This window comes from Plectrocnemia conspersa, unplaced genomic scaffold (assembly GCF_051122295.1).
Source record: "Plectrocnemia conspersa isolate PC_06_02 unplaced genomic scaffold, ASM5112229v1 ptg000001l, whole genome shotgun sequence".
NCBI lineage: Eukaryota > Metazoa > Arthropoda > Insecta > Trichoptera > Polycentropodidae > Plectrocnemia > Plectrocnemia conspersa.
In genome coordinates this window covers 12,844-25,642 of record NW_028277165.1, presented here as the reverse complement: position 1 = coordinate 25,642, position 12,799 = coordinate 12,844, and the positions used below count along the sequence as shown (strand labels likewise).

The window sequence follows — 12,799 nt, the reverse complement described above, 5'->3', positions numbered from 1 at the left end:
TATCATTCACAAGCGAGTCGATCGCAAATCGAATTGCGAAATGGGAAGTTCTGGAAAATACATACTCGGGCAGCGACCACTTATACATAGAGTTTCAGCTTGCCGATCGAGCAGAAAGAAGCAGACTTCCCACAAGCACCGGTTGGGCGGTCAGCAAGCTGGACAGCGATAAGCTGGACAGGGCGGTGGCCGCCGAGAGAAGCAAAGTGATCGACTTGGCACGCAGAGGAGCACCAGCCGAGATCACCGTGAAGGCGCTCAACGACCTCCTTAGCCGCGGCTGCGATGCGTCCATGCCTCCAAGAAGAGGACAGCTTCGTAGGCCGACCTACTGGTGGACCGAAGCGATCGCGGAACTTCGCCGAAAGTGTCTCTCTGCGCGACGAAGAGCGCAGAGAAGACGCGGTGACGAGTCGCTTCGAGAAGCTTATAAGGGAGCCCGGAAAGCTCTCAACATCGAGATCAGCACAAGCAAATCGCGATGCTGGAACGAGATGTGCGCCACGCTGGCCCTAGACCCGTGGGGCACACCGTATAAACTTGTAAGGAAAAAGCTGCGAAGAGCGACCGTCGACCCATACCTCGAAAATGAAGAAAATATGGAATTAATAGTCGACGGCCTCTTCCCGCAGCATCCGGAACTATCCAAAATAAGCATCGCAGCAGACAACGCAGGGAACAACTCCCTTCTGTTCAGCGTGGAAGAATTGACCAATGCTGCAAAAATGCTTAGCGTGAAAAAGGCTCCTGGCCCGGACGGCGTGCCTAATGCAGTCATACGCCAAATCGCCGCAACAGACCCAGAACTGCTGCTTGCTGCTTACAACACGTGCCTTAGCGAGGGCACGTTTGCCAAACCCTGGAAAAGGCAGAGGCTTGTGCAGATCTCCAAGGGCAAGGGAGCTGAACCCGGTCCATCCGCGTACCGCCCCCTGTGCATGCTGGACGGTTGTGACAAAATATTAGAGAGATTGATCCTGCAGCGCCTCCACGCCACTCTAGAGGACCAAACGACCGGACTGTCGGAGAAGCAGCATGGCTTTCGCTCCGGCAGATCCACAATTAAAGCTATCGAGAGCGTCGTAGCAAGAGTAAGGAAGGCGTGGGAAGGCAGCGTTAAAGCTAGCAGCCACGCTGTACTTATAGCTCTCGACGTACGAAACGCCTTTAATTCGGCCAGATGGACACTAATTTTAAAAGCGCTGACAGAAAAGAAAGCTCCAGCGCCCCTAGTGAGACTCGTCGAGAGCTATTTCGCTGATAGGGTGCTGGAGTACGAAAGCGGGGCTAGTAAACGCCTCCGCCGAGTGACGGCAGGCGTTCCGCAGGGGTCGGTACTCGGACCTACACTCTGGAACGTTATGTACGACGAGCTGCTGCGAGTGGCCATGCCGGACGGCGTGGAACTCGTCGCCTTCGCGGACGACGTCGCGGTGATGGCCACCGCCAAGACGACCACGCAGCTGCAGACTGTCGCAGAAGAGGCGCTACATGCGATCCAGAGATGGATGGACCACGCCGGGCTCACGCTAGCGACTGAGAAGACCGAAGCAGTCTTCTTCACTAGGAAGCGGAAGCTACCGCCGCCCAAGATAGCTTGGAACGGCAACATTCACGGAGTGGCAGCTTGTCGTCGATTTGCACGCCCAAGTAGCGTATTGCTCTTTTAAAAGCAGAAAGGCGACATTCACGGAGTGGCAGCGAAGATGGAACGAGTCCACCAAAGGCAGGTGGACGCACAGACTAGTCGCCGACCTGTCCGCCTGGACGGGAAGGACACACGGCGGCGAGCTGTCGTTCCATCTTACGCAAGTAATGACCGGGCACGGCTGCTTCGGTCAGTATCTTAGAAGAATCGGCAAGACAGCAAGCGCCGCGTGCCTCCACTGCGACACCGCTGAGGACGACGACGCAGAGCACACCGTCTTCAAGTGCACAGCGTGGACGGCGAACAGAGCGGCGCTGAAAAGGGCCATAGGAAGAACTGCATCAGCAGACACTATGGTCCAATCCATGCTGGAAAGCCGAATAAACTGGGAGGCATGGACGGATTATGCGTCCGACGTCATAAAAATAAAAGAAGAAGCTGAAAGAAAGCTCAAGATAGCGGCCCTGACGGGACAGAGTCTCTAAACTGGACGAGCTGAAGTGCAATATCGGAAGATAGTACCGGCCGTCCAGGAGAGGGCTGGGGAGAGGTTTTAGCCGGTAGGTCGCTGCTTGCAGCGGAATCCGGCACAATCACCAGATATCTGGACGCTGGTAAAGTCTTTCGAAGATTTCCTCTCCTCACAAACAAAAAAAAAAAAAAAAAAAAAAAAAAAAAAAAAAAAAAAAAAAAAAAGGTTAGGTTAAGTTAGGTTAGGTTAGGTTAGGTTAGGTTAGGTTAGGTTAGGTTAGGTTAGGTTAGGTTAGGTTAGGTTTGTGAAGGTGAAGTGGTCCACTCTATCCTACTCTATGGGGCCCCAGTGTGGGCGGACGCCATGAGAGTGGATAGGACGAGGCTCAGTCTGGCTAGAGTTCAACGAAGGAGTGCGCTGAGAGTCGCCTCGGCTTACAGGACAGTCTCGGAAGACGCCATCCTGGCCTTATCCGCAATTCCGCCCGTCGACCTGCTAGCCAAGGAGAGGCAGGCGATTTATAAAGGACGAGCGACGAAGGAACGGGCCAGGGAGCTGACCATGCAGGAGTGGCAAAGTCGGTGGGACGCCTCCGTTAAGGGAAGATGGACGCATAGGCTCATCGGGGATCTGAAGGCTTGGAGCCAGAGGAAACACGGTGAGCTGAGCTACCATCTTTCCCAGGCGATCACCGGACACGGGTGCTTCGGTGCCTACCTCAACAAAATAGGCAAAGAGGCAACCCGTGGGTGCCATCACTGCGAAAGTGACACCGACGACGCCGAACACACTCTGTTCAGCTGCTCAGCATGGGATGAGCAAAGGGCAATACTAAAATCTGCAATCGGGACGGAGGAACCCCTAACTCCCGAAAGCATGACGCCCTCCATGCTGAGCTGTCAGGCAGCATGGTCAGCTTGGGTAAATTACGCAACAAAGGTAATAAAGATCAAAGAAGAAGATGAAAGACTCCGCCGAAGAGGCGGTAATCTACGTCAGTAAATAACAACTACTGATGCACAGCTGATATCACGACGTAATGCCTAACGGCGGTTTCCGAGACGTTCGCAGTGAGTAAGTGGGGGGTAGGTTTTAGTCAGTAAGAATCTGACACTATCCTCTGGCACCAAAACAGCCGGGGGATGTCTATGCAAGATTTCCTACCTCCGGAAAAAAAAAAAAAAAAAAAAAAAAAAAAAAAGGTTAGGTTAGGTTAGGTTAGGTTAGGTTAGGTTAGGTTAGGTTAGGTTGCTTGTGCTGATCTCCAAGGGCAAGGGAGCTGAACCCGGTCCATCCGCGTACCGCCCCCTGTGCATGCTGGACGGTTGTGGCAAAATATTAGAGAGATTGATCCTGCAGCGCCTCCACGCCACTCTAGAGGATCAAACGACCGGACTGTCGGAGAAGCAGCATGGCTTTCGCTCCGGCAGATCCACAATTAAAGCTATCGAGAGCGTCGTAGCAAGAGTAAGGAAGGCGTGGGAAGGCAGCGTTAAAGCTAGCAGCCACGCTGTACTTATAGCTCTCGACGTACGAAACGCCTTTAATTCGGCCAGATGGACACTAATTTTAAAAGCGCTGACAGAAAAGAAAGCTCCAGCGCCCCTAGTGAGACTCGTCGAGAGCTATTTCGCTGATAGGGTGCTGGAGTACGAAAGCGGGGCTAGTAAACGCCTCCGCCGAGTGACGGCAGGCGTTCCGCAGGGGTCGGTACTCGGACCTACACTCTGGAACGTTATGTACGACGAGCTGCTGCGAGTGGCCATGCCGGACGGCGTGGAACTCGTCGCCTTCGCGGACGACGTCGCGGTGATGGCCACCGCCAAGACGACCACGCAGCTGCAGACTGTCGCAGAAGAGGCGCTACATGCGATCCAGAGATGGATGGACCACGCCGGGCTCACGCTAGCGACTGAGAAGACCGAAGCAGTCTTCTTCACTAGGAAGCGGAAGCTACCGCCGCCCAAGATAGCTTGGAACGGCAACATAGTAGCTTTTAAAAGAGCAATACGCTACTTGGGCGTGCAAATCGACGACAAGCTGCGTTTTGCAGCCCACGCGGAAGCGACTGCGGCCAAAGCCGCCAGAGTCGCTGAAGATCTCGCCAGGCTGATGCCGAACGTGGGTGGACCCAAGCAGAGAAGAAGAAACCTGTATAATGAGGTGGTCCACTCAGTCCTTCTCTACGGCGCCCCGATATGGGCGCAAGCGACGAAAATAGAGAGGACTCGGCTCACACTGGCGAGAGTCCAACGCAGAAGCGCTCTGAGGGTAGCTTCCGCCTACAGGACAGTGTCCGAGGATGCCATCTTAGCCCTGTGCGGCATTCCACCGTTGGACCTACTCGCTTTAGAGAGGCAGTCGGTCTACTACGGACAAGAGAAAGCAGCCGCCAGAAAGGCGACATTCACGGAGTGGCAGCGAAGATGGAACGAGTCCACCAAAGGCAGGTGGACGCACAGACTAGTCGCCGACCTGTCCGCCTGGACGGGAAGGACACACGGCGGCGAGCTGTCGTTCCATCTTACGCAAGTAATGACCGGGCACGGCTGCTTCGGTCAGTATCTTAGAAGAATCGGCAAGACAGCAAGCGCCGCGTGCCTCCACTGCGACACCGCTGAAGACGACGACGCAGAGCACACCGTCTTCAAGTGCACAGCGTGGACGGCGAACAGAGCGGCGCTGGAAAGGGCCATAGGAAGAACTGCATCAGCAGACACTATGGTCCAATCCATGCTGGAAAATCGAATAAACTGGGAGGCATGGACGGATTATGCGTCCGACGTCATAAAAATAAAAGAAGAAGCTGAAAGAAAGCTCAAGATAGCGGCCCTGACGGGACAGAGTCTCTAAACTGGACGAGCTGAAGTGCAATATCGGAAGATAGTACCGGCCGTCCAGGAGAGGGCTGGGGAGAGGTTTTAGCCGGTAGGTCGCTGCTTGCAGCGGAATCCGGCACAATCACCAGCAATCTGGACGCTGGTGAAGTCTTTCGAAGATTTCCTCTCCTCACAACAAAAAAAAAAAAAAAAAAAAAAAAGGTTAGGTTAGGTTAGGTTAGGTTAGGTTAGGTTAGGTTAGGTTAGGTTAGGTTGAGTTGCGCATTGGCACTTGTACAGAGAGGACGTGCGGCCGGTTGCTCTAGCGAAAGGGGCGCAGGCCTAACAGGCGGGCGCATTCCTCGAAGATCTTGAGGATTGGAAGACCAGACATTGGGGACCAGTTCAGTTCAGCAAAAGGGGCGCAGGCCTAATTGCCGGGCGCATTCTTCAGTGATCTTGGAACCCTGAGGATTCGGAGATCAGCTGGACGGACCAGCTGTTGGAGATAACTTGTGATAGTGAAAGTGACACTAAAAGTGCTCCCGGGAAAGTCGGAAAACCTGGACTCGGACTTTTCCGGGTTTTTCCGTCATTTTTCCGAGGTTTTCCGACATTTGGAGGAAATCTAGAGTTTTCCGGATTTTCCGAAAAATTTTCCAAGTGAAACTACGGACACTAAAAAAACCATTTTATAATAGCGCTTTTCCGGGATTTTTCCGGGTAAGTTGCTGTTTTTTAAAGAATTTTCCGGGCTTTTTGGGATTGTGGGTTGCAGACCAAAAGCATTCCACCAAAATTTTCCGGATTTTCAAAGCTGAAAGAAAAAATTTTTCCGAATTTTCCGGACATTTTGTCAGCAAATCTTTGGAAGAAAATCCTGAATTTTCCTGGCATTTTCGCGGGACGACTAAGTTTAAAAAATAATATTACATAAACACACCATGTCGCCGGACGCGAACGACCGTGAAGCTCGGCTTAACAGAGCGGTGATGGACCTAGCGAGGTTCGCAAAAAGTCATCCCAATGTGCATAAACCCATAAAGGAGGGGATTATGGCACTTAGGATGATTCTTGCTGAACAACCTTCACAGGCCATGCAAGGAAGCAGCTGCAAAAAAGCAACCGCCACCGCAGCAACGCAGACGCTGCCTAGCAGCAAAAACATTGCTGCAACTTCAAGCAAAGAGTTAAAAATGCACTCTGAAGTTAATAATGTGGCCCAAGCCGCACTGCCTGAAGGGGAAAAAAAAGAGACCCTAGCCGGCCACAAAGCTTCTTCTAAAACTTTAGAAGATTGGAAGCTGGTCAGCAGAAAGAGAAATTCTAAAACTGACAGCAGGCGGTCAAAATTGAAGGCAAAAACGTCAACACGGCTCCAAGAAGAGGCAGCAGCAACGTCTGCAGCCCCAGGGGAAAAAAAAGCAGCGGGTAACAAACCGCGCAGAAAGAGAAGAGCCAAATTGGCAGAGACCACCCTTGTGCTCACCTGTGCCGGCGAAGCGCCAAAGTCCTACGCCAGCATCCTGCGTCAGGTCAGCGTAGCCACAAAAGGGACCACTCTCGACGTCCGCGCCACTAAGCGCACCCAGAAAGGCGAACTGCTGCTTCGCCTGGGAAAAAACGGCGAAGGATCTGACGTCCTTCAAACTGCATTAATAGAAGCGGCAGGACCTGGAGCTAAGGTGACCAGGCCCACAAGCACAGCCACCATGACGGTCATAATCCGCGATCTGGACGAAGGCGTCATCGCAGCAGACGTGATCGAATCACTAGCTGAGTCTCTTGGCGACTCAGAAAAAGAAAAGATTACGATTATCAGCTTAAAAGAGGCCTATTGCGGGACTCAAGTTTGCGTCGCCAAAGTGCCACACACCGCCAGGACCGACGCTCAGCTAAAAGAGGGGCGCATCAAGATCGGCCTAGTACGATGTCGCATCAGAATGCGCATCGACATGCTAAGGTGCTACCGATGCTCAGCATACGGCCACACTGCCACGCGGTGCAGGGCGCCCGACCGCTCGGGACTTTGCAGAAGCTGCTGGAAGACTGGACACAAAGCGAGCGAATGTAAAAGTGTACCAAGATGCATCGTCTGCACCAGCATAACTGACAACTTAGCCACAGCTCCGCACCGCTACGGAAGCGCTGACTGCCCTGCTTTTAGAGCGGAGCTAGCGCGCTGCAGAAAAGCCTCGAAATGTCAGTACGGTTTCTGCAAATAAACCTCAACAAATGCAGGGCTGCGCAAGACTTGCTGCAGCAAACTATAGTTGACGAGCGCACAGACGTCGCAATAATCTCTGAGCAGAACCACAACTTACCGCGGCGCTGGCATTCTGATAAAGGGTCAAATGCCGCTCTTCATCTGCCATCTAGCAGCCGCCTGCTTCTGACCAACGCTGCAAACGCCCTCAGCACCGTCGGCTGGACCTGGATAGAGCTGGGCGACTTACGCGTTTACAGCTGCTACTTTTCGCCGAACTCCCCTATGGAAGACTTTAACCGCAGCATCGCCGGCCTAGAAGAGAGCGTACGAACATCGACGCTTCCAGTCATCGTAGCAGGCGATTTTAATGCAAAATCCGTCGAATGGGGTGCAGCATATACCGACACAAGAGGAGCTCTTCTTTGCGACATGGCGTCAAACCTGCACCTGCACGTTGCCAACACGGGAGGAGAGTTTACCTTCGTTCGGGGCAGCACGGGGTCAGTAATCGACGTCACGTTCGTCGATGAAGCCCTAGCGGGAAGAATTCGAGGATGGCGGGTGCTAGATGTCCACTCGTACAGCGACCACCGCTACGTCAGCTTCGAGCTTGCCGACCGAAGCTACAGGCCACCGCCGCACACAGCGCGGGGCTGGTGCGTTCGAAAACTAGACCGCAAAGCCCTCGACAAATTGGTAGCTACTAGGAGCGAGACGGTCAAAGGCATCGCGCGATCGGACGCCTCAGCGCAAAAAGTAGTACGCTCGCTAAACAAGCTCATGCGCGACGCCTGCGACGCATCGATGCCCAAGCGCGGCTCAAATCTACACCGGAAACCGGCCTACTGGTGGACGGACGAGATCGCCGACCTGCGACGCGCCTGCACAGCGTCCCGCAGACGCGCCCACAGGCACCATTTCGCCGTGCCACAAGAACGCCAGGACTACAAGAACGCTAAAAACGCGCTGCGCCTAGCTATTAAGCAAAGCAAAGCGCGCAGCTGGGACGAACTCTGCAAGTCGGTCGACGAAGATCCTTGGGGGCTGCCGTACAGGATAGTACGCAATAAGCTCAGCGTCCGGAACGAAGACCACTACCTGAACAACCATGAAAACATGGAGGCGGTGGTCGACGGACTGTTCCCGCGGCACCCCACTACCGACCGAACTGCAACCTGCGACCCAGCAGCAGAGCTTCCAAGCGGAGTCCTGCCGTTCTCCAAAGAAGAGCTGCAGGGAGCGGCACAGCGAATCAACTCCGCAAGGGCGCCGGGACCCGACGGCGTCCCGAACGCCGTCCTGAAGCGCATCGCTGAGAAGGATCCCGAGCTGCTTCTCGCAGCCCTCAACTCGTGCCTCGCCGAAGGAATCTTCGACGCGTCTTGGAAGCGCCAAAGGCTGGTTCTAATACCAAAGGGCACCAAGGCGACACCCGGTCCCTCAGCATACCGTCCACTTAGCATGCTGGACGGCCTGGGCAAGATCTTAGAGAGGCTGATCCTGGAACGGCTCCAGACAGTACTGGAGGACACCGAAAAAGGGCTCTCGCCTCATCAGCACGGCTTCCGCCGAGGGCGCTCGACAACAGGCGCCATCGAACAGGTGATCGAAACCGTCCGCGAAGCCTGGCAGGGAAGCGTCAAGCGCAGCGCAAACGTCGTGTTGATCGCGCTCGACGTCCGAAACGCGTTCAACTCGGCTCGCTGGAGCTCCATCCTAGTAGCTCTGGCTAAAATCGGCACTCCAGCATACTTGATCCGAATGATCGAAAGTTACTTCTCGGACAGGGTGCTGCAGTACGAATGCATGGGCGAAAGCTTTCAGCGAGCGGTCACTGCAGGCGTTCCCCAGGGTTCGGTCTTAGGACCCGCTCTCTGGAACGTCATGTACGATGGACTGCTGAGAGCGCCCATGCCCGACGAAGCCAGAATGGTCGCCTTCGCGGACGACGTCGCCATTTTGATTACCGGAAAGTCTACGACGTCCATCAAAATTGCCGGCGAAGAGGCCCTGCGAAGCGTCAAGAGTTGGCTAGACGGCGCCGGACTGGAGCTTGCAGTCCAGAAAACAGAAGCTGTGCTTTTCACCAGGCGCAGGCAACTAGAGCCGCCCAAACTCGTCTTTGACGGCTTCGAGGTTCCTTTTAGCAGATCGTTGAGGTACCTCGGAGTTCACCTTGACGACAAGCTTCGATTTGCGGTACACGCAGACAAGGCGGCGACTAAGGCGGCGATCGTCGGTGAGGAACTCGCCAGATTGATGCCGAACATCGGAGGACCAAAATCAAAACGTCGACGCCTATACAACGAAGTGGTCCACTCCATCCTCCTCTACGGAGCCCCTGTATGGGCCGACTCCATGAGGGTGGAGAGAACTCGGCTCAAACTGGCTAGAGTTCAGAGAACCAGCGCATTAAGGGTCGCTTCGGCATATCGCACGGTCTCCGAAGCAGCCACTCTCACCGTCTCCGGCATACCGCCTATTGACCTCCTCGCGTTCGAAAGACAACGCATCTACAACGGGCAGTCGAAAGACGACGCCAAAAAAGTCACTTTCGAACGCTGGAGGGAACGTTGGAACGAGTCACCTAAGGGTCGCTGGACTCACCGGCTTATACCGGACCCGAAAGTCTGGAGTGAAAGAAAGCAAGGCGAACTGAGCTTCCACCTCACTCAGGTGCTAACCGGACACGGCTGCTTCGGCACCTATCTTAAGAGAATAGGCAAAGAAGCCACCGAAGAGTGTCACCACTGCGGAGACGCAAAAGATGATGCTGACCACACCCTATTTAAGTGCGCGGCATGGACGGAAGAACGAACCCGGCTAAAAGAAGCCCTCGGCGAAGACGTAAACAACGACAACCAAGTGTCAGCCGAGCAGATGGTCCCGTCTATGTTGCAGTCCAAGGAAAAGTGGACAGCGTGGACATCTTTTGCGACAACAGTAATGCAGGCAAAAGAGGACGACGAGCGACGCAGGCGACAAGCCCTGCAAAGTTCTCCACCTCTAGCCGAACCACCATAACAGCAGCGCGCGCGTGCGAACAGCGTTAGGAGCAGACGCCGACTGCTGAGCAGTTTACGACTAGCGAAGTGATCGACAGACGTTGCACCCACAACCGCACGCGCGCAGCATTAAAGGCAGCCGACGACAGTCGCACGGTTCGCGAAAGGCAAGCGATCGACTGTCATCGCAAGAAGCATCAGACGACTGCAGTCGCACAAAAGCGACCAATAGCCGTCAGGCAAGGAGAGACAGGGGGCTCGAGAAGTGATCGATTTATTTTGTCACTTCTCTAGCTACCCGAGACAAAATGAAGTGCGCTAGAAGTGCGCCGGGCCACGCTGCCTCTCGAAGCATTACAGACAAGTTAAGTACCGGGAGGCAGTAGGAGCGGAGGGGGGTTTTAGTGGGTAAAAATCCCACACTGTCACCTTTCTGTTGAAACAGTGGCGCCTTTTGAAGGTTTCCCCTCTCAAGAAAAAAAAAAAAAAAAAAAAAAAAAAAAAAAAAAAAAAAAAAAAAAAAAAAAAAAAAAGGTTAGGTTAGGTTAGGTTTCCACTCGCACAGCGACCACCGCTACGTCAGCTTCGAGCTTGCCGACCGAAGCCACAAGCCACCGCCGCACACAGCGCGGGGCTGGTGCGTTCGAAAACTAGACCGCGAGGCCCTTGACAAATTGGTAGCTACTAGGAGCGAGACGGTCAAAGGCATCGCGCGATCGGACGCCTCAGCGGAAAAAGTAGTACGCTCGCTAAACGAGCTCCTGCGCGACGCCTGCGACGCATCGATGCCCAAGCGCGGCTCAAATCTACACCGGAAACCGGCCTACTGGTGGACGGACGAGATCGCTGACCTGCGACGCGCCTGCACAGCGTCCCGCAGACGCGCCCACAGGCACCATTTCGCCGTGCCACAAGAACGCCAGGACTACAAGAACGCTAAAAACGCGCTGCGCCTAGCTATTAAGCAAAGCAAAGCGCGCAGCTGGGACGAACTCTGCAAGTCGGTCGACGAAAATCCTTGGGGGCTGCCGTACAGGATAGTACGCAATAAACTAAGCGTCCGGAACGAAGACCACTACCTGAACAACCATGAAACCATGGAGGCGGTGGTCGACGGACTGTTCCCGCGGCACCCCACTACCGACCGAACTGCAACCTGCGACCCAGCAGCAGAGCTTCCAAGCGGAGTCCTGCCGTTCTCCAAAGAAGAGCTGCAGGGAGCGGCACAGCGAATCAACTCCGCAAGGGCGCCGGGACCCGACGGCGTCCCGAACGCCGTCCTGAAGCGCATCGCTGAGAAGGATCCCGAGCTGCTTCTCGCAGCCCTCAACTCGTGCCTCGCCGAAGGAATCTTCGACGTGTCTTGGAAGCGCCAAAGGCTGGTTCTAATACCAAAGGGCACCAAGGCGACACCCGGTCCCTCAGCATACCGTCCACTTTGCATGCTGGACGGCCTGGGCAAGATCTTAGAGAGGCTGATCCTGGAACGGCTCCAGACAGTACTGGAGGACACCGAAAAAGGGCTCTCGCCTCATCAGCACGGCTTCCGCCGAGGGCGCTCGACAATAGGCGCCATCGAACAGGTGATCGAAACCGTCCGCGAAGCCTGGCAGGGAAGCGTCAAGCGCAGCGCAAACGTCGTGTTGATCGCGCTCGACGTCCGAAACGCGTTCAACTCGGCCCGCTGGAGCTCCATCCTAGTAGCTCTGGCTAAAATCGGCACTCCAGCATACTTGATCCGAATGATCGAAAGTTACTTCTCGGACAGGGTGCTGCAGTACGAATGCATGGGCGAAAGCTTTCAGCGAGCGGTCACTGCAGGCGTTCCCCAGGGTTCGGTCTTAGGACCCGCTCTCTGGAACGTCATGTACGATGGACTGCTGAGAGCGCCCATGCCCGACGAAGCCAGAATGGTCGCCTTCGCGGACGACGTCGCCATTTTGATTACCGGAAAGTCTACGACGTCCATCAAAATTGCCGGCGAAGAGGCCCTGCGAAGCGTCAAGAGTTGGCTAGACGGCGCCGGACTGGAGCTCGCAGTCCAGAAAACAGAAGCTGTGCTTTTCACCAGGCGCAGGCAACTAGAGCCGCCCAAACTCGTCTTTGACGGCTTCGAGGTTCCTTTTAGCAGATCGTTGAGGTACCTCGGAGTTCACCTTGACGACAAGCTTCGGTTTGCGGTACACGCAGACAAGGCGGCGACTAAGGCGGCGATCGTCGGTGAGGAACTCGCCAGATTGATGCCGAACATCGGAGGACCAAAATCAAAACGTCGACGCCTATACAACGAAGTGGTCCACTCCATCCTCCTCTACGGAGCCCCTGTATGGGCCGACTCCATGAGGGTGGAGAGAACTCGGCTCAAACTGGCTAGAGTTCAGAGAACCAGCGCATTAAGGGTCGCTTCGGCCTATCGCACGGTCTCCGAAGCAGCCACTCTCACCGTCTCCGGCATACCGCCTATTGACCTCCTCGCGTTCGAAAGACAACGCATCTACAACGGGCAGTCGAAAGACGACGCCAGAAAAGTCACTTTCGAACGCTGGAGGGAACGTTGGAACGAGTCACCTAAGGGTCGCTGGACTCACCGGCTTATACCGGACCCGAAAGTCTGGAGTGAAAGAGGGCAAGGCGAACTGAGCTTCC

General features: G+C 54.8%; 1 protein-coding gene across 1 annotated transcript; it reads left to right on the top strand.

Annotated features, from left to right (window-relative positions):
* The first annotated feature begins 1,815 nt into the window (after positions 1–1,815).
* Positions 1,816–2,133, top strand: LOC148238262 (uncharacterized). Its single transcript, XM_088197959.1, has one exon. It carries the CDS (start codon positions 1,816–1,818, stop codon positions 2,131–2,133), a length of 318 nt encoding a protein of 105 aa, XP_088054085.1.
* The last annotated feature ends 10,666 nt before the right edge of the window (positions 2,134–12,799 follow it).